General features: G+C 47.9%; 1 protein-coding gene across 1 annotated transcript; it reads right to left on the reverse strand.

Annotated features, from left to right (window-relative positions):
* mtor (mechanistic target of rapamycin kinase) lies at window positions 1–25,665 on the reverse strand. The gene is made up of 28 exons (XM_068705283.1): window positions 25,540–25,665; window positions 24,933–25,076; window positions 24,607–24,715; window positions 24,171–24,403; window positions 23,079–23,279; window positions 22,851–22,985; window positions 22,478–22,753; window positions 22,084–22,192; window positions 21,800–21,983; window positions 21,553–21,681; window positions 21,115–21,359; window positions 20,063–20,272; window positions 19,691–19,896; window positions 19,176–19,298; window positions 18,785–18,868; window positions 18,015–18,107; window positions 17,429–17,563; window positions 16,557–16,686; window positions 11,939–12,189; window positions 11,722–11,808; window positions 10,187–10,354; window positions 6,253–6,365; window positions 5,794–5,956; window positions 5,242–5,334; window positions 4,807–4,953; window positions 4,118–4,260; window positions 3,766–3,928; window positions 1–2,462 (listed from the first exon to the last, which is right to left on the reverse strand). Exons 2-28 carry the CDS (start codon window positions 25,059–25,061, stop codon window positions 2,313–2,315), a joined length of 4,209 nt encoding a protein of 1,402 aa, XP_068561384.1. The 5' UTR covers window positions 25,062–25,076; window positions 25,540–25,665; the 3' UTR covers window positions 1–2,312.
* Between the last annotated feature and the right edge of the window lie 205 nt (window positions 25,666–25,870).

Genomic DNA, 25,870 nt, shown 5'->3' on the forward strand with positions numbered 1-25,870 from the left:
ATGAAGAACACACACACACACACACACACACACACACACACACACACACACACACACACACACACACACACACACACACACACACACACACACACACAGTGTCCTGCCAGCGAGTTGAATGCCTCTAGGTTTACTACCGTGAAAACAATAACGTCCTTCTGCTACGCTTTCAAACAAGAAAGAATTCCTTTTCGAGAGTTTAAATACCGTACAGCTTCGTGAAAATTCTCCTCCTTTAACGAGTCGACACATTCGGGTGGGGTGGGGGTAGGGGTGGGGGGTGGGGGTGGGGGTGGGGGTAAACATCTAATTAAAGCGGGACGTTTATCTCTACCCTTAGAAGGAAATGACCACAGGGGTATGAAGGACGGGACACCCAAAATCGGGGGAGGGGGAGACCTTTGGACGGTGACAAATGACCTGCTCTTTCTATTCTAGTGTTTAAAAGTATTCAAACGTGTGACCCCCCCCCCACAAAAACACCCAACAAAAGCAGACCTTGAACAGGTTTAAGGGCAACGCGCTGCACGACACACACACTGAGGAAACCACGGCGCTGCAAAAGGGAAGTTATGGTTACTCTTCCTGGAGGGCTACACGTCAGCGAATAGGGCGGTTATTATTTGATGAAGACGAGGGTGAATCGATGGGCTACATTGTGAGATGTTGTATTCCTGCCATTTATACAAACCTATACACATTATGATACTTATGTCAGGTGTAATCCACACATCAAAGGGAAACTAAGGCAGCACATTGTACTACACCGTACAAGTGTTCCTGCTATTGTGTCCACCTGGTCTATTCATACGTTGAGCAGTTGAGAAGTAGAATAAAACTCTGGTTAGCTGGAATAAAATGAGAGTTTGCAGCCGTCTCTACAGCCGAATAAACTACACACACACACACACTGAACTCTCCATTTCTAAGCATTTCCATAGAGCCCGGTAACATTACGGCTTCCCATGTATTATTAAACACACGGTCCAGATGCGACAAAGCCCAGCTTCAGCAGCCACAGTGGTGACGGAACCACCGAAGTCATAGTGTCTGTGTAGGTGAAGGAGCACTCTCTCAGACCTTTGTATTCTCCATCACGCAGCTGTCGCCCCATCGCTGCAGTCAAATTGTACAAAATGTAATAAAAACAGAAACAAATTACTTCTCCGAGTCAATTAAAAAGAGCCTTTATGATGCGCCGTAACAGTATGGGCCAAATGCTCAATTAACAACGTTCCTCTGTTGTTGGGATAAATGGGGAAAAAGTGAGCGGTTTCCTGGCTCCGTCCACAGCTACAGGGCCTGCGAATGCAGTTAGACCACAGACTAATTATTTGGATTTTCTTAAAATCCTTCACACGTCGTTCATACCGTGTTACAACTCGTAAACTGTGTTCTATTATGAGCGCGTCACCAATTCAGATCGAATTCCCCGAATTTCAACTTTTTCGACTATTAATAAAAATGAAATGATCGCGCACTCGTCTACAAACACGTGACTCGTCAGGTGCTGAAGCAGTGACGATGCCTCCCGCGTCATCAAAAAGTGGGCATCGCTTATGAGCGTTTTTTCAAACTCAGTAGAGCCGGCTTTACGTCGTGCTTTTCTTTTTTTTTTTTGCACACCAGCCTCTGGATCTTTTTTTTTTTTTTTTTTTTATGGGAAATCCTGGAGAGGTGAGAACCAGATGGGGATATTGAAAACACCAGAGTGCCGGCTCCCATCATTCATCATCATCAAGGCTCCTGAGAAATTGAAAACAGGCCCCTGAGAAACACGAGTCCAGACACTCGTAGATGAAAAGGAGGCAAGCGTCCAATTAGATGCCTGGAAAACAGATTTCTCCCCGCCGTGCCAAAGGCATAGAAATAAAGAAGGATGAGAAAAAGAGGATGGAAAAGATGACAGAGGATATCAAAGGCTTATGGGAAGATGTGTGCAATATCATATCTTGCGTATTTATTGGAATAGAAATGGACTTTGAGAGAACGGTTTAATGTTTGTCTTTAAGCAATAACTAATCACGGGGGCACCTGTCAAAGGACGGGAGGAGACCCCCCACCGGCACCGAATTATGAAATAATCTCAAAGTTAGTCCTAACTTTGAAGAAGCTACATATTCCATCGACTCTACTGTAACTTTAAGGAAAAGAAAACTGCTCAAAAGGAGAGTTAGGCTGAAAAAACGCTCATTTCTTATTTGCCATTTTCAGGTAAAGAACAACCGTGCGCTCTTGCTGTTGTCGAGTCAAATACCGCGACGAGGACCGAGCTCATCCTCCCACAGTGTGTAAAAAGCTTTTCGGACCACCTACCTGATGAGAGCCTCCAGGATGAGAGGAGAAGGCCCCTTCTGGAACTCCAGCTCTTTGTAGTGCAGAGCCTTGGCGTAAGCGCGACACTTGGCCGCTCTCTCGCCGAGCAGCACGATGCCGTTATCGTCTCGGAGGGGCAGAGGGCCCTGGAACAAGCAAACCAAAAAGAGTGTGGAGTAAATACAATGAAACTCAAATGAAATCTGTCCTTGATTTAACTGCTCACTATATCTAACTGTTCACTGTGACGTGAAGGGCTGAAGTAAGGTAGCTTTGTGGAGTCATTGAGGTGGTGCGGTAACCTAGAGAAAACATCTTTCCACCGGCGTGGAACCGGACACTTTATGTCTGTTTCTGCTGCAGCCTCCCAGCAGGGGGTAAACCCTGCTGAAATAATACATTATGACCCGGGCCATGACGGTCTCTGCCCCTCGACGCCGAAGCTTCGGCACTAATTAGCTCAACATGTGCGGTCAAACAGAGGACTCTCGTGAAAGGGCTTCTCTGTTCACTTCTTCTTTCTTTTTTTTTTGTGTGTGTGTGTGTGTGTGGTTTTAAGTGTTATCTCCTCCCGTTTATATATTTCACACAATGACAGCAGCCACAATGGTTTCTGCTCAGCTCTCCTCTTTTTTTTTTTTGGAATAATTACCAAGAAGGAGAATGTGGTGCAGCGTTGGGCCCCGTTTCAAACCTACAACACACAATCCATTTAAACAACACCTCGCACTGAAAACCACAGTTTGTAGGTTTCCTGACTGCGGTGAACTGTGGCAGCGGTGTCTGCGCAACACAGCCAGGGCAAACGAGGAGACTTGGTCTCTCTTAGGTTTTTCCTGAGCGCCTCTGTTATTCGCACTCTGACGCACCGTTCGGAATTTTCCGGCAGATGCGTGGATTCAAAACAGCGAGATGCTTTCACGCGCAACTTAGTGCGAAGACACGTCGATGACAAAGAGAGAAAAAAAAAAAACCTTTTAAGTTATCAGAGCCAGGTGAACCGCCGTCGGCGGCGTTTCCACTCAAGACAACACTAAAACAGATGAGGTGCGATTGCTTGCTGCGCTGCCAGCTGGAGCGCCGGTATAGTACAGCTAATTTCAAAGTCAGGTAGTGCATGTAATGTCATGCACATCCACTTGGCATGGACGTTTCGTTCCACGACGGGGCTGGACAGTTTATAAAAGCTTTTAAAAAAAAGGGACAAATTCTGAGTCATGGGGTAGAAATAAATAACATCTTACCCTCGCAGATTTACGGTGGACGCTTTGACATTCAATGAGACAGGAAAAGCTTTTAATACCACCACTTTAAAATGCACGACATTTTGAAAATTCAACTTAAGATATAAGACCTGCGAGGAACGCTACTAAAACCAGGCGTGTGCTTCGGCCCGAGCTACGTCACAGCGGTTCTGCGGGGGGGGGGGGGGGGGGTTTTAACGCTGACCTTGTCGCTGTGCTCCATGAACTCCGCCAGGTTGAGCAGAGTCTGCGTGACCTCAGCGATGTCCTGGGAGGTGAGGGCCAGCTCGATGCTGCGGATGAGCTCGTCCTGCTGGTCCTCACTCAGCTCGGACCAACAAGACAGGAAGGCCGCGTTGAACAGGTCCCTGTGGACCCAAGGAAACAGCAAATACACATTCAAAATAGGGTATTTTGCACAAAAAAAAAAAAACGGGGTCTTAACTAAGTTTTTTGCTGTTATCGTGCATGTGGAACGTTAAAAAAAAACTGAGAAAAATGAAGGAGAAATAAGAGGGAGGAAGGAGGAGGAAGTGAGCTAGTGCGGTGGACCCGACCTGGCGAGAGGGATGTAGGTTTGAGCCAGAGACCAGCATGATCGCAGGGCTGGAGACGACGACTCCTTGAGCAGGACCACACTCAAGCGCCTCAGCCACTCGAGCCAGTCGTCTTTGGACACCTTCCTGGCAGCACCCCAAGCCTGAGAAGAGACAAGAGATCCTCCATCTCAGCATTCCCTGGGAACGACACAGGTAGTGTGTGTGTGTGTGTGTGTGTGTGTGTGTGTGTGTGTGTGTGTGTGTGTGTGTGGGCTCATCTGGCTGGAGACGAACACATAAATCTTTTTTTTTCTTTTTTTTTTGCTACTTGTGGTGAAACGCTCTTAAAGAATGAAACGGCGTTCTTCCAAAAGATTGCCTCATTTGAGCGTTTTTGATGATGATGATGGCGGTGGAGAGCCTTGTTGATGTCTAGTGACCGTGAAGGCCACGGCACATGATTCACTTTCATATCCGTCGAAGCATTCGGTCACCCCTTGTGTGGGAGCATCTGTGTTCATTGTGCTTCTCCGCTCATTTGTTTTCGAGGTAAACAATCGGCTCAGTACGCAAGGTCGCTTCCTGTACACAACCGCAATACAGTCAACAGTGAAATCAACACTGCACTCACGCATGTGTGTGTGTGTGTTACCCGTCACTATGAAAGCATCGATGTCAATCACACCCCCTCCCCCTCCCCCTCTGACCTTCTGAAGTGCAGTGGTGCTGACGTGAAGCTTCTTCATAGGCCCCGCCTCCACCGGCCCGCTGACCAGAGTGTCGCCTTTGTTGCCACGAAGCTGGCGATTTTGGAAGATTAGAGGGTCCTCTTCCTCCTCAGCCAGAGTATAGCCCTATAATGTAGTCGCACATGCACACACACACACACACACACAGCCCACCCACAGACAAACATGCTTTATGAATGTAGAAGTGCATTTCCTTGAAGTGTTGATAAACAAAGCATTGTAATGACTTCTGTAATGTACTGCTCGACCATGTGCAGGTACTCTGTGTCAAGAAGGGTAATATTGTTTGTGCCTGACGGGGCAACAGGCAAAGAACAATGAATTCATGAGGAAAACGTGTGTTTTTTTGAGAAAACCTGGATATATTGGGGGGGGGGGGGGGGGGGGACTCACCTTCACAATGCGACATATGAGTATGTCATAACGCTGGTGGTTGATCCTGTGCTTCAGCATCACTTTGTTCACCATGGGGATGAAGATCTGGTACTGAAAGATGAGAGGATAAGGAAAGGAGGGTAAATAAAAGGGCGCGCGTGTGATTTATGTGGTTCCGTCTGGCGAGCTCTTTCCCCCGACACCAGAAGCCAAATAACTGAAAATCCTGCACTTGTCTCTAACCACCGCGAGTCTCAGATCAAAAGCTTCCCCAGCGCGTTTCTGCTGCCAGACGAGGCCACACGTGTGCTGGTGCTTCTGAGGTTAGGCCCGAAAAAAAACCATAGGAGGGTTTAGGGATAAGGGAGGGGTAAACGTGACCTCATCCACCCTCGTAAACACCAAACACCCCCCCGCCGCCGCCAAATGGTCAATGACATCAGCAGTCTGGCAGGAAGTACCGGTAATTAAGGTGTTGGGTGGAGGGTTACCGAAACGCTGGTTATGTGGAGCACAGCAGCGGGGAGTCTCTTTAGGAATAATCACGCCCTGAGGGACAACTGCAGCTACCTTCTTCCCCAACTGGAATACGAGCGAGGACAGGGTGTCCATAGAGGTGCCGCGCAGCTCGGGCGTGCTGTCGAGGGTCCGGACGATCGGGTGGATAATGCGCGAAGCGTAGTCGGTGAAGTCCAGGGACTCCGTCAGCCGGTCCAGTGTCTCCAAGGCGACCCTGAGCCGCGCAGAGGAAAAAACAGATAAAACACGAAACGCTCAGAGAGGCAAATACAAAGAGCAAATAACAAAAGTCATGCTGTACAGGAGACGTGAAACCCTCTTCTTCTTTCTGGCTGGTATAGTTTCATATGTATACGATCAAAAAATCGGATTTTAGGAGATAACACAACAATGTTAAATCCATCAAATCCACTGCTGTGCGAGAGCCAGTGAGAGTGGATTGTAAACCTCTCGCTATAATTGGAAACACGGACTACGTCGCCGCGGCGACAGCACAGGTGGCGTACTGACTTGCGGGCCTGCAGGGGCACATCGGAGGCATCGAACAGCTTGACGATGGGAGGCAGCAGCAAGTGCAGGTAGTCGTCCAGGTTGGCACCAAACAGCTGGATGGCGTTGAGCATCTGCAAGAGAGAAGCGCACCCTGAAACTGAAACTGACGCATATGCAGATTACACACATATGCAGATTTATAAGCAGGGTTTTTTTCCGTACAATGTTGGACACTCCGAAGGTTCCATCTAAGCATAAGACGTTTATTCCGCTAGTAGCAATTCATTTTTTTTTTGTTCCTTAAACGTCAAATTATTCACTAAGGCGCTCTGATCAGATCCTCGGTACAGTCCCACGTGTATCTAAAGAAGTTGGTTGGAAAACGTTTCCTTCCGATTGGAATAATTTACCTTTAAATATCCATTCTCTGTCATAATTATGTTTAATTCAAAATGCTTTGTTTTCTTCTCCTATAGATTGCCAATGTATTCACTGTTCCTCTATTTTTCTATCCCTTGAAATGGAGACGATACATCTCAGGGGTTCACCCTGATATCTCAATTTGTGATAAAACGTTCAGTCACTTAACATGAGCGGTTCATTTCTGAATGAGCTGTGTTCTCAATAAATGGCCTTTTTCAGGAATCCGGCCTTTTCAGAAACGCAGACGGTGTTGTATTGGGTATAAGGTGACCGTGGCTAAGTGGAGAGCGGGGCCGTCCTTCAATCAGAGGATCGGCGGTTCGATCCCCCGGCTCCGGCTCCACTAGTCGCATGTCAATGTGTCCTTGAGCAAGACACTTAACCACAAAATTGCTGCCGTCGTGCCTACGGTGTGATAGAATCTGTAATGACTGACTGTGATGTAATGGGTTTCCAGGAAAAGTCTGCTGTGAGTTGTTAAATCTACAGCATTAGGATTCACGCAGATCTGACATGTATTAACATCGCGCGGTTTGAAAGCATCTTTACATGAACATTAGCTGTGTGATTTCTGCTGTAGTTTCCTCTAATGGTTACATCACGTTGTGAGGAGTGTGTGTGTGTGGATAGATGGTCTTAAAAGGATGACGTATGTCGAAGCAAACCCAGCCCTCCACCACTTCTGCTGCTCCTCCACCCCCGCGTCCAAATGACGCACGGCGAGACAGCAGGAAGCCGAGGTGGAGGTGTGTGTGTGTGTGTGTGTGTGTGTGTGTGTGTGTGTGTGTGTGTGTGTGTGTGTTCAGGGGGTTTGGTGGCGGCTGCACAGAACAGCTCCACGAAATGATGGAAGCGTGTTTTTCTTTTCTTCTCCTTTGGACTAGAGGGTAACCCGATTCCCGATTCCCGGGTCCCCCCCCCCCCTCTCCATTTCGTGACCCCCATCCTGTGCTTGAGATTAAGCTCCAGACCCAGGCCTGAGTTATAGACTATCCAGACTGTGGGCTGCTGGGTTATCTAACACGGCAGACTGTGAGACAAAACAGCACCAGAGGAGAGAGAGAGAGAGAGAGAGAGCGCTGCTAGATGACCGCGATTCTTGCGATTCTGCCGTTGCGGCCGGAGCCCAAACCGTGATTTAGGGTCAGAGAGAACCCAGACAAATTCTGGCGGCAGCTGCTGAAACGGGAGAGAGTGTGTGTAAGCTACAGGTCTATGCCGTCTTTGAACTGCCGTATTGCAAAATGAATGGCTCGTGACCCGAATGGGTTTTGATGGATATGGACGGAAACCGCGAACAGAAAGCAGAACCCCAGTAAGTCAGCTGTGGGCTGAGCTCCTGTGTCCTCTGAGGGCCTGTGGAGTGATGGGAGCACTTCTAGAAAACACACACAGAATTAAGCTATCTACTCAAATATGACTTTATGATCTTCTCAGCCTAGTTAGTGCGCTTTCTCCACTTGATTTATGACACACGACCAGTCACCGTTTCTCCATTAAATCAGTCCAGTGGTCAAAAAATAAAGAAGTAAAAACAACACATCGACTGTGGCGACGCATGTTATTGTTTCACTGACATTATCAATTGTGGCCAGTAAACCTCAACTTTTTAAAGTCTCTATTACAGCCTTTTCATTTCTTAAGTGAACCACAAGCACATCGAAGTGAGTCAGTGATTACTCTTCTTCTCTTGCGGCACAGTCGGAGTGAAATCCGCCTGGCGAAATGGATTCACGCGTCGTGGCCAAAAAGCAGGGGGAGGAGGAAATAGTGTGGGTCGGGTTGTAAGGAATACATCGCTGGAGCTAGCATGCTAAAGACAGCAGGCCACACATCTCTTATGCGCACACACACACACACACACACACACACACACACCGAAATACAACACTTGCCATGTAGTTTCACGCGTCTCACGATTCCTTTCATTTAGATCGAACTCTCTGCAAAGTGTCCCGTTGCACAAAAGAAGGAACGGGAAGCAAATTTCTTACCGACTGCGCCGCGAAGGCTGGCCTCAAATGTTTGAATATTTGTATAAAACTCAACAGGGTACCTTAAAATAGACACGTTACAAACTTCTTCTTCCTTTCCGTCACTGGTGCATTACCGACGCTGCTGAATAGTGGCATAGCACTACCACGTCATCAGGTATGTGCATCATGTTGCTCTAGGCAGCAACCTTCCATTGTGAAGAGCGAAGCCAATTCCGAAGTGTCTTAAAGCTGCATTCTCTCTAGTGTCCACCAGGGGGCGACTCCTCTGGTCGTATAGAAGTCTAGTCTAAAATGACTCTACTTCTCTCTTGATTTATTCCCTCAGTAAACATTGTAAACATGAGTTTATGGTCTCAGTCTCTAGTTTACAGTCTTCTTCAATACAGCATGATGTTCATTTAGTACATCCATTTAGAATTAAGTAGACCATGAAGCAGCGTATGCTTTAAGGCGGGGCTACCTTGTGATTGACAGGTTGGTACCGCTACCAGAGCCGTATACGGCGTCTCTACGTCTCTACGTCTCTCCTCCGCTGTCCTAATACTGGTGCAAAAAGTCAAGATGGCCGAACTCGAGTGAAGACACCAAAGGGTGACGTCACAACGACTACAGTCCACTTCTTATATGCGGTCTATGTGTGGCTCGCGTGTCTGGTGCTCGTACGCGTTGATAAAAACATGACTGCTAGCGGTCAGAAACTCTGCAGGGTACCTTTAAATCTCAAGTCAGGAATCAAACGTTTTGTTTTTTGTTCATAGGATGACAGGGTGATCGATCAGTTAGATTGAGATTGTTGAACGCAATTAAGCTACGAAGGATTGAGGTGATATTCCATCATCCTCTTCACCTTCACCCGACTGTGATTCATCGGGTTATTTACCCGTTCTACATCGATACGTTACCTTTACGAGAAAATAATCACAAATGTACGAGAGAAAAAACTGCAATAGTCTCTGAGATTATAAAGTCATAAATCTGCGAGAGACAGACTCTAAAAAAAAAAAAAATTCTAAAGATTCTAAATCAGCATGTCAGCCTTTAAAAAAAAAAAAAAAAAATCAGAATTGGTGGATCTCTACATCTATCCTCAGCTTACCTGAGGCCTGGTCCCGAGGGCAGCAGGCTAAGCTTTAGTATTCCAGACGTCCCTCTGCCCAATACACTGAATGGACTAAATTCACCTTAATCTGTGATTCATGAGCTAATGATGTCTGGTCTCAATATAAGAATAAAGTGATCTGCCTTCTCTGTGTCGTTTTTCCATTCACACTGACAGCTGGGAATGGCCCCTAAAAAGCATCAACGTGAAACTATGAAAGAAAACATTTAAAGTATCTTTCAGGACTATCTCAGTCACTATTTCAGTTTAGCAGTGACCGCAGCTTCTCGTCTCTGTACTCTGGTGGTTGGGATACCCTTTCGGTGTGCTCGTTGATCACAAATTGTACTTTTAAATCCATGAGGAACGGCGACACACCACACCGCTCCAGCCTATAATCGCACAGAAGGACAGGCGACCACGTTGCACTGACCTTGATGGTCACGCTGCGTCCGGTGCTGTTGTCGTGCATGAAGACGCGCAGCATGTGTGGGATGAGCTGAGGCAGGTAGAGCTTGAACTCTCCGCCCAGCGCCACCACGATCTGCTCGATCAGGAGGATGATGGTGTTCTGCATGGGGTTGTTTGGTGTCCAGTACTCCTACGGGGCAGAACACAAGAGGTTGTCATGAATTAGAATACCATGATGAGGAATATTTCTTTCTGCTACTATACAGCTCTAAAAGGGATCGCAATACTATCAGGCAAATGTCCAATAAAGACATTAAATATATATACAATTAAATAATATACGGTCAGACTGTTGAGAATCCTGTTACCAAAAATTCTCCACAAATGTGTGAAAATACACAAAACTAATACTACCTAAGCTAAGAGACAGATGTGACTGCAGCAAGTTATACGTCTAAATAAAAGTGACCTCAATTCATGAGAGTCCAATTTCTGAATATAAAATGTTTTTAATATTCAGAGGGTACATCCAAAGCACTACCTCATCCACCATGCTCTCGCGTGGCGTTTTGTGTGGGTCTGAGGAACCCGGGTCAAAATGTGTTTCCATCCGTGTGCCGACGGAGACGTTTGGACAGAGTTCCCTCTGGACGGTCAAAGCCGGGGAGGGGAGACGGGGACGGAGACGGAGACAATTTCCCGTCAACTGGGACTGACGTCACGTCTGGTGTGGCTTACGGCAACCAGGTTTTTTTTTTTGGGGGGGGGGGGGGGGGGATCTCGGCATGGCCACCGCCCACGTTCATTAGAGACGATCGCAATCGGAGTCGGAAGACTTGAAGTCACGCAATGCGTCGATCAGTCAACGGGCCTCAGCTGTGAGATCTGGCCGAGGTCTCGAGCCGCCCCCCGACTTCCTGCTTTTCCCCCGCCTGTGGCAGCTGACTGGAGAGCGAGTGAGTGTACATCCTGAATGGCTATTCCAGCCCCCTCATCTGGATGCGGGGAGCAAAAAAAAAATGAATAGATTCTTTGTTTCACTCGCCATTTATTAACTCAGAGGGACTTGAGGCGCATTGGGGTTTTTTTTCGGTTCTCTCAATTACGTTTCTGCAGGAGGAGTTACCGGTAACGGTGTTACCAAGATTCCGTTACAAAGCCGTGTCATGTGATATTTTGTGCCTCGCTGTGAGATTATGTCATAGACAAGTGTGCAGGTTCAAGGGCTACGGCGTTAGCGGTTGTCCCACGTCATGTGAGAAGGGGTGAGCGTCAGGAGGCTGAATTTCTCTGAATTGAGCCGATCTGCTCCTAGAAAGCGTCATTCGACACAATGAGCCTCTTTAATCTCGCTGGTCGGCGCCCCGCACCACAACACGGCGTGTACCGCTGTGTGACATGGAGCCAGACTTCACCAAGGGGCCCTGAACGCATCCTAATGAGCCCGGTGGAGAGGCGCAACTGGGTGCAATTAAAGAGTTCGCAGCTGTTTGCCTGACAGGAAACTAAGGGGCGGCTGGAGGATCAGTTCAGGGGATTGTTGACACAGTTACTCACTCTGATGAGGGTGAAGATGTCGTCCATGTAAGGGCGGATGTGGATCTTCACAAAGCACACCACCATTCCCATCTGCTGGAAGAGGAACTGGAGAGCGGAAAACAAAACAAAAAAGAGCACATGAAGGAAAACGAGTAAGGGACTCGCTGATGATGAGAATAACTGGCGTCATCAAGCGGACAGCCTCTTCCCCTCCCCATTCTGCGGCGCTGCCTACCTCTCGGATACTGGCGTCACAGACCCGGATCACGTTGAGGAACGTGGGCATGACCTGCGGCAGGAACTGGACGCACTTGAGGCCCAGAGACTTGAAGATGAAGGTGACGGCCTGGACCACCATGGTGTGGTGGTTGGAGAGCGAGGGGTCCCGCAGGATGCGCATCAGCGTCACGATGGCCACGGCGGGGTAAAACTCGTCCAGGGGCAGGTTGCCCATGTTCACGAGCATCTCGCTGGTGCTGTAGTCCGCTGTGAGGGGAGAGCAAACGAAAAACAGAAGTCGTGAAAATTGAAAACAAGTGGCACACGGTTTGTATTTACAGAATTTGAAATCATGGCACTTCCTGTTCCTAACCAGACTAAGAACTATGGTGTCCATCCACAGGCGGCCTATCCCAGCATGCACTGCAGGAGGGCAGGCAAGAAAACACAGACCGCTTGTTCCAAGGTTTCAATCCAAATACAGCTGAGAATTGCAGCTTCTTTGACGTAACCTATCAGTGTTTCACAAGCCATCGCGCTCTGGTCCGATTTATTTCAAAGATTTATTGTAAATGCGTAAAAAAGTGAATGTGACAAAGTCACAAACACCAGGCATTGGTGTTCAAACAGAGGCAACGGCGCTCGACGCGAGCCAAATGTGATACGGATACATATGTAATGAAATCCATCCATCGGTTCCTGGACTAGAGGTCCAATCAGTATTTACATATGAGAAATAATAACATAAATCACAGTACGAGTTGCAGATGTAATATCTGCATTTAGTCCACAGTGCTTCTCAGGCCAGTTCTCCTGCTTTTTTTTCTTTTTGTTATATTACAGAAAGAAAACCTTTAACAAAACTTTTTTTTAAAACAATAAGCCTCTTTGTAGCCCTGTGCTAAAATAACTGGCGGTTTGCATGTCTGTGGTGGAAGGAACTCGTCTTTGACTGTAATGTGTGAAGCCAGCGCTGGTGTCAGTCAGATGCAGTCAGCGCTTTCTTCAAGTCAAAAAGGTAAAAGAACACTTTTTTTTTTTTTTTTTGTCGTTTGAGTATTTCAGCTCATTTTACGAGTTTAAATCCAACAATAACCCGTTGTGACCATGGAGGACAGAAGGCGTCGCGACGCTCAGAGCCCGTTAGTCTGAACTCTGCAGTGTGTGAGAGGATTATCAACGGTGATTTACGGCACACCGGTCCTGCCCTACCACCCGCACCAACGCCTCCTCCTCCTCTCGAAACACAGCCGACGGTGCTTCTGTAAAGTAAGACGACGATAACAGGCCGGCGGGAGAAGAGAGACGATATTGTTGGCCCGTTGCTGCCGGCCGCTTGTCGGTTCTGGCACCGACCCGTGTTACAGCGGCGGACAACAAATCAAATAGGCTTTTTAATACGACGAAGCTGGATGGCAGTGGTCGATGACTACGCCCCCGGTGTGTGTTTAGTCTCGTTTAAACCACAAGAGAACCTTTTTTTTTTTTGCTTTCATTCTTCTATCAGCGCCATGAGGTCACGCGTGATGATGTGGGTTCAGGCGGTTATATGTTTCGGCCCGTTACAGTTCAAAATTGCAATCGGGCTGAGAACAGGAATGGCATGAACGTTCAAAAGAAAGAAAAAAAAAAAAAAGGCGAAAAAGAAACATTATTGCGTGAAAATTAGCATTAATCGTGGGGAGTTCAGGTTTAGCACGGCGTGGAGAAGATGAAGGCCCGTTTTTTTATTACATCAAAACGCAAAGCTCACATTCCCCAGTTGTTGTAAAATGAAGAGTAATGCTGTCTGCTCGCTTTGCAATCGTCAAAGCAGAAGATAAGATGACAGAAATGTAGCGATTCTTTTTTCTTTTTTTCTTTTTTTTTTAAAAAGCTGGATCGTGTTTTTTTGCGCCGCTCGCTTTTCTTTCAAACTGTGCCATTTGGTCTGAACACCCAGTAATTCTCACTTTGAGAGGGGGGATTTGTGTGATCGCTGCCATGTGTGATAAGCCACTTCAGAATCACCTTTAAGTACAGCAGAATGAGCCACATGAGGGTTTCGGCAGCCGTGGCCAGAATTACAGAGCGCCATTTGTTTTGATGTCTTTCTTAAAAGAAACCAAAGCGACAGCGGTGGTCTATTTAACATTCAGAATGCGTACGTCTTTCTTAAATTCACTAGTTTGTTTTTTTTGTTGTTTTTTTTGTGACAGGCAATGCAAATGGGGTCAGTCGGACCGTTTATCTACACGGAGCGATTATGTTTTACGAGGCATCTGAGAATACGGATCTCTGGTATTTCGCCGTCTCAATGGCCTTCTGCAGAAGAGCACTCTCAGCCGCTCCAGCCGTCTCCCCCCCGAACACTCGGGACCGTAGACTAAACAGACTGGCACAAGGGGCTCGCGGGCTAAAGAGGGGTAAGCTTTGGATCTTTTTTTTTTATTATTCCCGGCCTTCGCCAAGTCCAGAATAATGACGGTGATAGATGGCGACACATGTGTGTCTTTACAGCCCACAAACAAGCAGCCGTGTAGTTAAGTGAGGTAGCAGCGGCAGTGGTAATTCAGGTTTCAGCTGTGCAAGAGGAGGAGAAAAAAAAAGGAGCTGAACTGTTTCCTAGCCATAATAACAGATGTAAATACAGCTTGTTAAGAGGGCACCGTTTCATCGGTTTTATGACCCTGGCGTTCCGCGGTGACGTGATTGGTCTCGTTTGAAGTCAGGTGAGGCGACGGGCCTCGGCCGCTGACCTCCCACGAAACCAAAAAAAATAAAAAAAAAAATACATGCTGTCAAGTATTGCTAGCGCTCCAGACACTGACCCTGATCTGCCAACAGATATACAGCCTCCGCTTCCAGTCACAGGCCATTTACTCGGAGAACAAAACTGGTAAAACTATTACCGTAGCATTGTCCAAGATCACATTCTTAGACGCATGACGAGCGGAGCCCCGAGGTGACCGTTTGTATCTATAGTCATCGATTTAACGGGGATAACGGGCCTTTAAGCTACGGCGGGACCTTTCACTTTCAACCTCCTGAATCAGCATGAGAGCTGCTGTGGATGAATCACAATGGTGACAACATGGCCTTCCCCTGGGTAGACTCAACACTTTTTACCTCTCTGTTGGTAAAAAAAAAAAGAAGTTTGAATTCCGGGTATAAAAATACACGGATCTTCCACCGATACCGATAGCGAGAGCGAGAGCGCACCGGCGGTTCCTTTGACCCCGCCTCCCAGACGTCGGTCTGGCCTCGTTCTCGGGCTCAAAAATTGTAATTCAGCCGGTCATACATTTTAGCTTCAGTAACTGTTATATCATTAACTATATTAAACAGATGCTTGACTGAGATGTCTGTCAAAAGTGGGTCACTTTAAATTAGTTCTCCAGGCCACAAAGTCCCAATAAAGTTGTCGCGGTTACGTTTCACTCTAAATTGGCACGAGCGGTCCAGCTGGAGGTTCAGCTGGACGTCGATCAGACAGAAGCCAGACATTAGATCCTGAAGAGCGGAGATCCAACAAACCCCAAAGCTGCTGCTGCTGACTTTTCACATGCAGGGGCAAGACCTTGAAAAACAATAGCGTTTCACTTCTGCGTCCTCTAGATCTAATGATTGAGGGTGAGATCAGAGCGACCCTACTCTAAAGAACAGCTGTAAAGGTGTGTTTTACTCCCAGCCGTCTCTGCAGCACTGACTTGTTGCTATCGGAGGGGGAATCTGCTCACGCATTCATATTCATTCAAGATCACACCCGTCCTGGTTCAATATCTCAACTTGAATTGTTCAATTCAAGCGCAAAACATCTCGTACCACTTGTGACCAGCGGCTTTGTCAAAAAAAAAAAAAGGTAGAATCCAGGATCCTCTTTAATTGATTTTAACATCAGCTGCTTTCAAAATCACTAAATTGTTCATGAATGTGACAAAAAAAAAAAAAAATGGTATTTGACAAATCAGAACGTTGCATGAGAACGGACAAATCAATTTATGACAAATGCCTTGTTTTACATCTCGGGTGCCTTTTTCAAAAAATGACATTCACGTTCCCATTTAAACACATCTTCTAAACTGCTGACTGGCCGACCTTTAAACCTGGAGCTGTTTGTTCCAATAAGTCGCCTCACAGCCAGTCTTTAAGAAGTGTGTTCGGCTGCCTGCCGCGAGCATATTATATTTATATATATATACACACACACACACACACACACACACACACACACACACACACACACACACACACACACACACACACAGTATGTTCTTAATGTTTCCAAACACATCGGACCACCTCAACGGGTGTCTTGGGAGAGGTTTAGAGATGAAAGGGTGTCAGAAGGGGTAATACAGTAAATCCTTCACGTCTCGGTGGAAACATCATTCCTTTTAAAAAATACTAAACACAAGAACTACAGTACACTGGTCATAACACGTCAACCAAAAGTCCATGATGATCTAAACACAGACTCTTTATAATACTATCCATCAGGCTCACATTGCAAAAGAATTTGGAAGAATGAGAATTTATTACCGCCGTAACTTTGAGAAACACAAATAAAAAGTCGAGCAACTTCGCCTTCCGACTCGAGGTGAAACGATTGCAGCTCGCTATCATTCCCCAGCGGTGATTTAGCCGTGGCCTACCTGAGTCCTGACTGGACTTGGACTCGGAGAGGCTGACGGCGGAGGCGTCTCGCGACTGGTCGATCATGCCGATGTTCACCTTGTGCTTGTAGGGGTCCAGAGCTCCGAGGAGGCCCAGGACGCGGATAGCCTGTCGGGACACACACACACACACACACACACACACACACACACGGTTAGCAAATCCTCCACCGGGACACATGTCCAACAGCAGAGAACTCCTCAGCAAGACGTGCTTCATGAAGTCATGACCCTAAATAAATCTGTAAAAAACAGATTTTTGTTATTGGGGGTGTATAAATGTGATTAATGGTGCAGTTAAGATTGCAAAGCTTGACATAACTGCTTGCTGTTTGTCCCATCAAGGAGCGCAGACGCTGTGGCACAGGGTACATACTCAACCTCGACTACCATGGGACAATGAGCCCAACTGGATTTCAGATGCATAAGATACTGGATCCAGAGACGAGAAATGCCAGAGTCCATGTCCACGTGCCACACACACACACACACACACACACACACACACACACACACACACACACACACACACACACACACACACACACACACGTAATGTAATAGGCAAGGGACGAAACTTTGGCAATTACCACTTACATCCCAAACTTAAGGAACGGTTCCACACATCTATGGAAAATGTGCATCGCCTCATACCGTCTGCATACATACACGTGATTATAATTTACCAGTCAAGTCAATGCAACTAAACAGAGCTTTATTTGTTTGGTGTATGGCGACAGGTCGGGTGTCTGGCCTCACGGTGACGCACTGAACGACGGAGTTGGGTTCACGGTGCTATGAAGACAACCGTGGAGGAGGAGGAGGAGAAGAAGAAGAAGAAGAAGGCGTACCTCTCTCCTGATGCCCTGGTTCTGTTCCGTCTTGAGGAAGTTGAGCAGCACATCCAGGAGGGAGGGGTACTTGCGGTAGGGCTCCACCACATAGCCTGTACTAGCCACCTGCTGGCCGAGTGTCCACAGCGCCACCTGGTGGAAAGCATAACGTATGTTTGGGACGCACTGTTCTTTGCACTGTTACCTAACCATCCTTTTAAAATGGAACTATTTAACAGACATACAACAGCTACTTTAGTTTGATGTATTCTTATTGTACACTTACATTACAGCCATTAATCCTGCAATTCAAACTACTTTGAGTTGTTGGTTACTACTTTTGAATGATCCTCTCTCTGTTAGCTTTAAACAGGAAATACCAGACGCACAATGCTTTTCAAAAATACATTTTTTTTCTGTGTCTTAAAATGTTTCCAGAAACGACATCCTGCTACGTAAACTGTAAAGTAGACGCGTGTTTGCTGTACCCAAGAAATACAGATTTTTCAGAACTTGTTTGGAGCAGCGCTGAGGAGAAATGATTAAGAATAAAAAAGTAATGATGAGAACCAGACGAGGCGGACGCTCATTTTTCTCGGCGTACCTGTCGTTTGGCCAACGAGGACGAGTCCTGCAGCATGTCCATGATGATTGGAAAGAGCTCGTCCATCCACTTCCTCATCTCCAGGCCGCTCACCTGACAGGGTAGGCAACAGGGGAAGTAAACAAAACCACACCGTCCAATTTCACTAAGATCGTCTAAAATCTGACTTTTTACAATAAAACAACATTTTCAATCTGACCATATCAAACCACAGTCTTTGTTTTTTGACAAAGACTTCTCTAATCTGGGTCAGATTCATTGGGGGGGGGGGGGTTGTGCTGCACCATTTACTACAGGTGAACACATTTTTCGATATTCGCCTGGCTTTAAACTTGCAAAGCACGCAAGCTGTCTTGGCATTTAACAGCTGCCGTCTGAATTCCCTACGTTTTGTCGCCTCTCCCTGAGCGGCTGGGCGTCTGTCTCCTCCTGCGCTGAGTCACCCGTGAACACTCGGTGTACCTGAGCGCCTCCTGCCCTCTGTCTGAACTGCACAGTCTGCCTGCCTTTAATTGTGCTTTCCTGACTCCTCTGCGGGGACCGTCGAAATCGCACTGGACGGGGGGGGGGGGGGGGGGGGCGGAGCAATGCACAGATCCGTGGGCGGGGCTCTAACCTGAACTTTCAAGGACAAGCTCAGAATGCTTGCATTAAAAACTGTGTCAGCGAGAGATAATGTGTACTGGGTTTTCAAATCAGCAGCAGCTAGAGAGTGAATATGACACTCGGGCTCATGGTGTCCTCTCACAACTTGAAGCGGTCAGCCTTACCTGGGCCAACTCGCCGATGGTCGCAAGGACACTAATGACCACTCCGGGGTTGGGGTCTGGATCTTTCAGCTTGAGGATGAGAGCCTGCAAATGAAAAAAAGGGTAATGTGGTCACTTAATGAACCCAAGTGCTCCCCCAAATCATTTTAATAATCTGAAAAACAACCCTTAAAGATCTTCAGGAAATTAAAAGGTTTCATTTCTTCAGGAAATTAAAAGGTTTCATTCCTTCAGGAAATTAAACCCGGCGCCTACATGACCCACAATGCAACTCTCGACACACTTTGACGTGTGAAGTCTACCGAGTACACACGCTCCACTTAAGCAACGGCCCCGGGTTTACGTTCGTACGCGCCGACACCTTCGCACCGGAGAACTGGCAGCGGTGTACCTTGAGGATGGGCTCCATATATGGGCGTATGAGGCGCGGGGCGTTGGACACCAGGTGACCGAGCATGCGAGCGCTCTGCTCTTTGTTCCTGCCGACGCCGCTGTGCTCCAGCTCCGTTAAGATCTGCAACGGGATTCAGAACAGAGTCAAGTGTGGAATGAAGCCTAAAAGGTTAATGCATGGTGTGCAGAATGAAAGCTTCACTACTGTGGATGTTTAAACCGTGAACAATATCAGGGCCTCTGCTGCCCTCTAAAGGTGTCCAGATGAAACAACAGACAAAGGATCTTTTTAAGCAGAACATTTAAGAATCATGATGATAAAATGATAAATATTGTAGGAATGAGGGTTTTGTCTTTCATGCCCACGGCGGTACATCACCATGTCCACATAAAACCGGACTGGACAGACTGTAACCCCGAACCTGATGTTCACAAATGACAATTTGTCACTAGTGCTCCAGCTGTTCAACATCTGGCTGCTCCGGTGCGAGCCATCTGCCGCGCCCCTCCTACCTGGATGAGCATCTTGCGGAGGAAGGGCATGACAAAGGCCGGGTTCATGCTGCTGAGGCGCCCGATCGTGCAGATGGCCAGCTCTCTGATCTCAAACACCTCGTCGTTCAGCGCAACGAACAGCGCCTGCAAGTTCTCCGCCTGGGCGAGGTGAGCGTCGAAGCGCTCATCGAGAGACGCCAGCACGCAGTATCGGATGTCTGGATCTGAAAGGGGGGGGGGGGGAGAACTCTCATCACTCCTAACGTCAAATGCAACATTTCTTATAATCAAACACAGATTCTTGCACAGTTGAGTTCCCATCACTTTCAGACACATCAGAACTACTACTATCCCCTTCCTCCCCTTGTTGCATTCTTTCCAATGCGTCACCTGGGTCGGTGATGCCAACAACCAACAGCTTGCTGAGCACGTCCGCAACAACCTGCACGGCGGTCTGGCTGACGACATGGCCGCTGATCATGTGGATGGAGGGCGTGAGGAGGCGGGAGCAGGTCCGAGCGGCCTCCATCCGGATCTCCTTGTGCTCACTGTTGAGGAAGTGGTCGGCGCAGTGGCGCACGAACTGGGTGAGGGAGTGTCCTGGAGGGGGAACGGAGGGTGAGAAAACGGGAGTCGGGACGAGTCAGGGCGGAAATACAGGTAATCATAAAGCGTGTTAGGTTTTACTACGCTGAATGCATGGATACAGCTTCCATTTCAGTTAGTTGGGGGTTACAAAGCTAAACTCTGAGGAGGTCTGGAGGTGTGTGCTGCAGTGGGAGTTGGTCAACAACTTTCTTGTTTTAAAAGAAGAGCCAGAAATGTTCCACTACTCGAAACATCTGTCCAGTAAAGGGTGACACCCCCCCCCCCCCCCCACACTGCTTATTTTTTCACCAAAAAAGGCAAACCCACCCCACGGCCCACTACAGGATGACGAACGTTAAGACTTTAAGAAGTAATTGTTTTACCCTGGGCTGCTGTATGATTGATCCTGTGGTATGCTGCCTCAGACCTCCATGGGTCCAATCCAGAAAACAGCTGGACGTAGCATTCAACACAACCACTCCAGCTATTTCTGCGGTTCACTTAATCATTTCTTACAGACCATGTGCCCCACACCCCTCCCCCGATGGTTTATGCCTTCAATTTCAAACCTCCCCCCCCCCCCCCCCCCCCCCAACTCTGCTGAATGTGCAGTCCAATCCGAGGAATCGTGTCCATCTGTTCTTCTCATGCGTTATGATTTATTTTTAAGGGCTGTAATGCCCTTAAAATGATGATTTTCTTCTACTGACTGAACCAAAGATCACTGGTGTTAGAACTGAACTGGGGGTCTGGACATGTTTTTCAAATCTGTGGATTTTCCTTTCTTAAGAAATAAGCATTCAAAAAAAATGATAGTCTCCGCTATGAAGCCGTGTCTGGTGCGAGGTTCTTGCCTTCAAACTCGAAGCTCCCCAGTGTGCGCAGGGCAAGCGTGATGCTGCCTACGTCGCTGGCCTCGGGGATGTTGGTGAGGCTCGGCGAGGCCAGCTGGTGAGCCAGGCCTTTGGGCATGCCGGGGTGACGCAGCGGCTTGTGCATCAACACCAGGGAGAGCATCTTCAGCAGGCCGTCCTGGATGTCCTTCTTCAACTGGGGGATCTGGCGGCTCAGGTCGTACAGCACCGCCGTCAGCGCAGGACTAGACGACCGGGACGAAAAAAGGGACAAAAACGACCCAACGTCATCATCGCAGACGAGGACAAAGACTTGTGGTGCGTTTGTCGACGCGTGGAACTTTAAACATCACTGAAAAAGCCATATAAGTGTGGATTTAAACCCAGCCACTTGTTGTTTCTTCAATCATTCAGCATAGTGAGAGCAGTCTGTCCTACCTGAGGCCCACAGCCAGCATGGGCTCCAGCAGCTCCTTGATGTCTGGCTGGATGCTGGGACCCATGGCTCTGGAAAGCATGCTGATGCAGGTGAAGACCGTGGCGTCCACCTGCATGGTCTTCTGTCTCCTGCGCACACGGAAAGAAAACATGAACCGATATCTCAATATGAAGAAATATAACCGGCGGTATACAGAGACTACAAGCTGCTAGAGCCGTCGTGTCGCGTATTCAAAAAACGACTGACTTGTGCGCAAAGTCCTTGGGCGGCAGGGCGGCCTTGATGATCTCGAGGATCTTCGTGAGGTACGGCTGGATCTCTGTCCTGACGGCCACCACCAGCAGTCCCAGAGCCTGGAAGGCCGCCGTCCTCTCCTTCTCCTTCTTCAGACAGGCCAGCAGGTAGCCCATAGTGTCCGACAGGTACTGGTCTAAGCGGCGGATGGACGGGAACGAATGCGCGGCAGCGTGTTACTTCACTACAAGATTAAAACGGCTCACGGCTTACATTCAAACAATAACTTGTCTTACCTGTAAAGGTATTTGGCTGGAAGGCAGCCAGGCGTGGCAGCAGGTTGAGGGTGGTCATCTGGATCAGAGGGTTTTTACTGGTCCTGTATTTCAGCACCCACCGACACACCTGGACAGAAGCGCATAATACAAGCTCGGTGTCGACTAAGATTTACCGGGTGCTAAAGCAGCAGCAGCAGCGCTGGCCTCGTGTCGTTGACCTCATACACGTGCTCCTTTCATCTCTACGCGAGCCTGCTGCAGTGTTTTGGGAGCTTATTTCAAAAATGATATCTCTTTTTTTTTTTTGGACTACTTTCTCTCACAGATCACCACAACAACCAATTCACCAACACAATAATCGGCAGATCGAGCAATTACCGAAAACAGCTTTCCCGGGAAAAGCCAGACCTACCTGGTCGAATCGCTCCTCCATCAGCTCGCGGCAGTATCGGCTCTCCACCAGCGAGCTCTTGGCGGGCGCCGGCGTGGCTCCGAAGCTGAGGAAGCCCTGCGGCGTGCTGTAGCCCAGCAGGCCCAGGAGGGCGTTGGACTGCTGGGGCTGCACCGACTGGAAGCTGGTGAAGGGCGTGATGTGCCGGGGCTTGGCTCCGAATCCCATCAGCTCCTTGCAGTACTTATCGTGGACCAGCTGCTGCTGCGTGATCTCCTCCATCTCCTCGCGCATGCGCTGTCAAGAGAGAGACGAGACGGTTGAGACGAAGGTTTTTTTTGCGACTTTGCGAAATGCGAGAAACGTTTCCGCGGCCAAACCGCGGCTTCCTCACCTCTCCCTCCATGCTGCTGATGCGGACCAGCTCGTTCAGGATCAGGAGAGCGCCGTGGACCCTGTCGTCGCGATTCATCCCTTTCTCTTTGGCCAAAGTCTCATCGAAGCCTTTCTCTGCCTCCTCGAAGGTTTGCTGTCACAGAAAAGACGAACACTCACGTCGTCTCACACCAGGACGAAAAGGCATTTTTCAAGCAAATACACGGGAGTTACTTCGATGTCTTACTTTGTACCACTGCGGTTTCTGCATTTCCTTGGTCTCCCGCTGCGTGGTGAGGATGAGAGAGGCTCGCAGTGCAGATACAGCCCCTTCTCGGATGGCCTGCTTGGGGTCCCACACTGCGTAGAAGATGTTGTCGAAGAAGGGCTGCACTTGCTGAAAGAAGAAGGTGGGCGCGCTCACAGCCAGCTCCCTCAACACCAACACCTGGAGAGGAGAGGACAGCAAAGCATTCCACAGCTGCTCATTAAGCGCCTTTCTTGGGTCTTTCCAGTGTCAACATATATGTCAATGTTGTGCTTTGAGACGTCACTCAGCAATTAATATCAACCCTTAGAATTTAATGTGATTATGACCGCCACCCTGATGAGCATAACGGCATTAACATGACATAAAAAGTACGCTTTTAACGCAAGCTCCACTAGTTAACTGTATCGAAAATGCACTTGTTTTATCAACTTAAGCCGCACAATCTGCATTCACACATTCAGCGTCAAAGCTCACCGACCTAAGAAACCCTCAGTTCGCCCCGTTATTTGGCAGGAAATTGAACAATCGCGCTCGAACAAACAAATCAAATATTTGACAGGTTAATAAAAGGTTAATAGCGATATTCATGTCGATTATTTTGGTGACCTCGAACGTTTCCATTCTTCCCCGTCGATGTCCGCACAGAGTCAGCATGAATAGCTGCCCACAAAACCGTCAGCGATCATTTCTAATCACATCTACTCAAACAGCGGTTCATTTTCGTCTACGTTTGACAAAAACAAAGTTGATACGAAAGAATAATCTCTCTGCAAAAGTCATGTCCGTGTATTAAATGTCAAAATGTTGGAATGTAAATAAAGGAGTCATTTCCTCCTTTACCAGCAACACCGTCTCCTGAACAGCGACGAGTGCGTTCTCCCTCCAGGGAAAGCTCGACCACACTGAGCCGAGTGCTGCTTTACAAAGTCAAACCGGGACAATGGGAAGACCTTGAGTCAAACTGTCCCCGGCCCTCATCTGCACCACACACAAACACTGTAAGCACCACCGAGAAGTGGCTGTATTTCAACAACAAACAACGCGAGTCACTCAACGAGAGTCACTTACCGCAGCGTGGCGGCGGCCCTCGTTTCTGTCTGCTCCCAGCCACTCCAGGGCCCTCTTCACCTCAAACTCCACATACTCCGCGGTGAAGGTGTCCCCTGCCATAGACAGGTGGCCCATGGCTTTAGAGGCCATCTCCATCACCACGGGGTCGCTGGACGGGAGCAGGTTGCGCAGGTAATTGGCAAAGCGGCTGATCCTGGTGGCATTGCCTCCCTCGACTCCGATCAGACTCACTGGAACACAGGATTGAGTCTCAGTTGATATGCCGTTTCTCTCACACACACACACACACACACACTGTGTACCGTTACACACATCTTCATGTGACGTACATCCAGGACTTATCTCTGGAGAATTACACCAGATCGCCGGTAAATGAAAAAGTTAAAAGTAGATTTAATAATGGAAATGTGGCATGTCGATGTTTACGGCTTACCGATGGCGAGAATCCCTCCTTTCTTCTCATTCACATCGGAGCTGGATACCAGCTCGAATATGTGGTGGTTCAACTCATCATAGAATGTGGTGGCTTCATCTTGGCTTAACTGTGGAAGGCACAAAAAAATGTATGTCGAAAAAGCATTATTGATGACTTGTAAGACGAAGTGAAGAAGAAAAAAAACTAGGTGTCTCAAAAGTCTTCATGTCCACAATGAATCAGGGTCAACAGCTGATCACACAGCTGTGGACAACAACAGTATATTGCGATCATATCCTCGTGGCAGGTGTCCATTACATCCATGTTTGCTGTTGTGTTTTTACCTCTCGGAGCTCTGTGGTCACATAGTGCTGCAGCTCTTTGGCAGATTTGGCTCTGGTGTCTTCATTTCGATTCTTCAGCCCACTGATAAACTGCTGCAGCACAGTGGCTGTGCCCGACATGATCACCATTTGGACGGCCTAAATCTGCAAGGAGACACATAACGTGGACTTATGCCTTCGCTAACACGTCCTGGGGTCGTCAAAGAAAATGCAACAAAGAAAAAAAAAAAGAATAACAAGTTCAAAGACCATACTCGGAAAGAGAGTATATCCGTCCTGAGTTGTTTACACAGGGCAATGTTGTTGTTAGCTGACGTTGCAGCAAGCTAACGCTGTCCGGTTAGCTTCAGAAACCTGATTAACTGATTAACTCAACATACCACACAGAGACATTACGCGAAACTAAAATGATATCCTGTGCAATACTAAGAGTTAGTGCAACACTGACACGTCTAAGCAGTGTGCCGTTACGTTGTGTCACGTAGGTTACAGGCTAACACAGAGCCTTATGGGTGTATCATGCTGCTTTTGTTTAGCTAACGTTAGCCGTGGCTAAGGTTAAGCTATCTACTGTAGCGAGATAGTAACGTCGCTTTGAACCACTTACGTGTCTCTGTTATATGTGTCGGCCACTCAATTGCTATTCGGCTCTTGCGGAACGCCTCTCATTGTACGACTACCTAGCTAGCGCAGGGAAAGGTTAGCTAGGTATGGTATCGCTAAGTTAGGCTGGGCCGTCTGCAGCAGGGTACGTGCGGAAAACTTCACAAGCGCCGTGTTGCGTCGGGTTGGCCTGCGCAGAGCTGAGCGCATGTTGCGCAGACGTCCTTGAGTAAAGTACAGCTTTGAGACACTTTACTGTAACGTGTTGTTTTTGTAATACTTTACGCTTTATTCACATATGCGTTCACACAGAGGGACAAACGGATATTCCCAAA

Source organism: Cebidichthys violaceus, unplaced genomic scaffold (genome assembly GCF_023349555.1).
Source record: "Cebidichthys violaceus isolate CVI_PGR_0920_01 unplaced genomic scaffold, fCebVio1.0.p SCAF_112, whole genome shotgun sequence".
In the NCBI taxonomy this organism is placed as follows: Eukaryota; Metazoa; Chordata; class Actinopteri; order Perciformes; family Stichaeidae; genus Cebidichthys; species Cebidichthys violaceus.

Excerpts from the sequence above, each read along its gene's own strand:
- mtor (XM_068705283.1), bottom strand. The coding sequence starts at position 25,061 with ATGGTGATCATGTCGGGCACAGCCACTGTGCTGCAGCAGTTTATCAGT. Across the intron at positions 23,280-24,170 it reads AGGGCCGCCGCCACGCTGCG|GTGTTGGTGTTGAGGGAGCT; the intron begins GTAAGTGACTCT and ends TCTCCTCTCCAG. Across the intron at positions 10,355-11,721 it reads ACATCTTCACCCTCATCAGA|GAGTACTGGACACCAAACAA; the intron begins GTGAGTAACTGT and ends TCTGCCCCGTAG.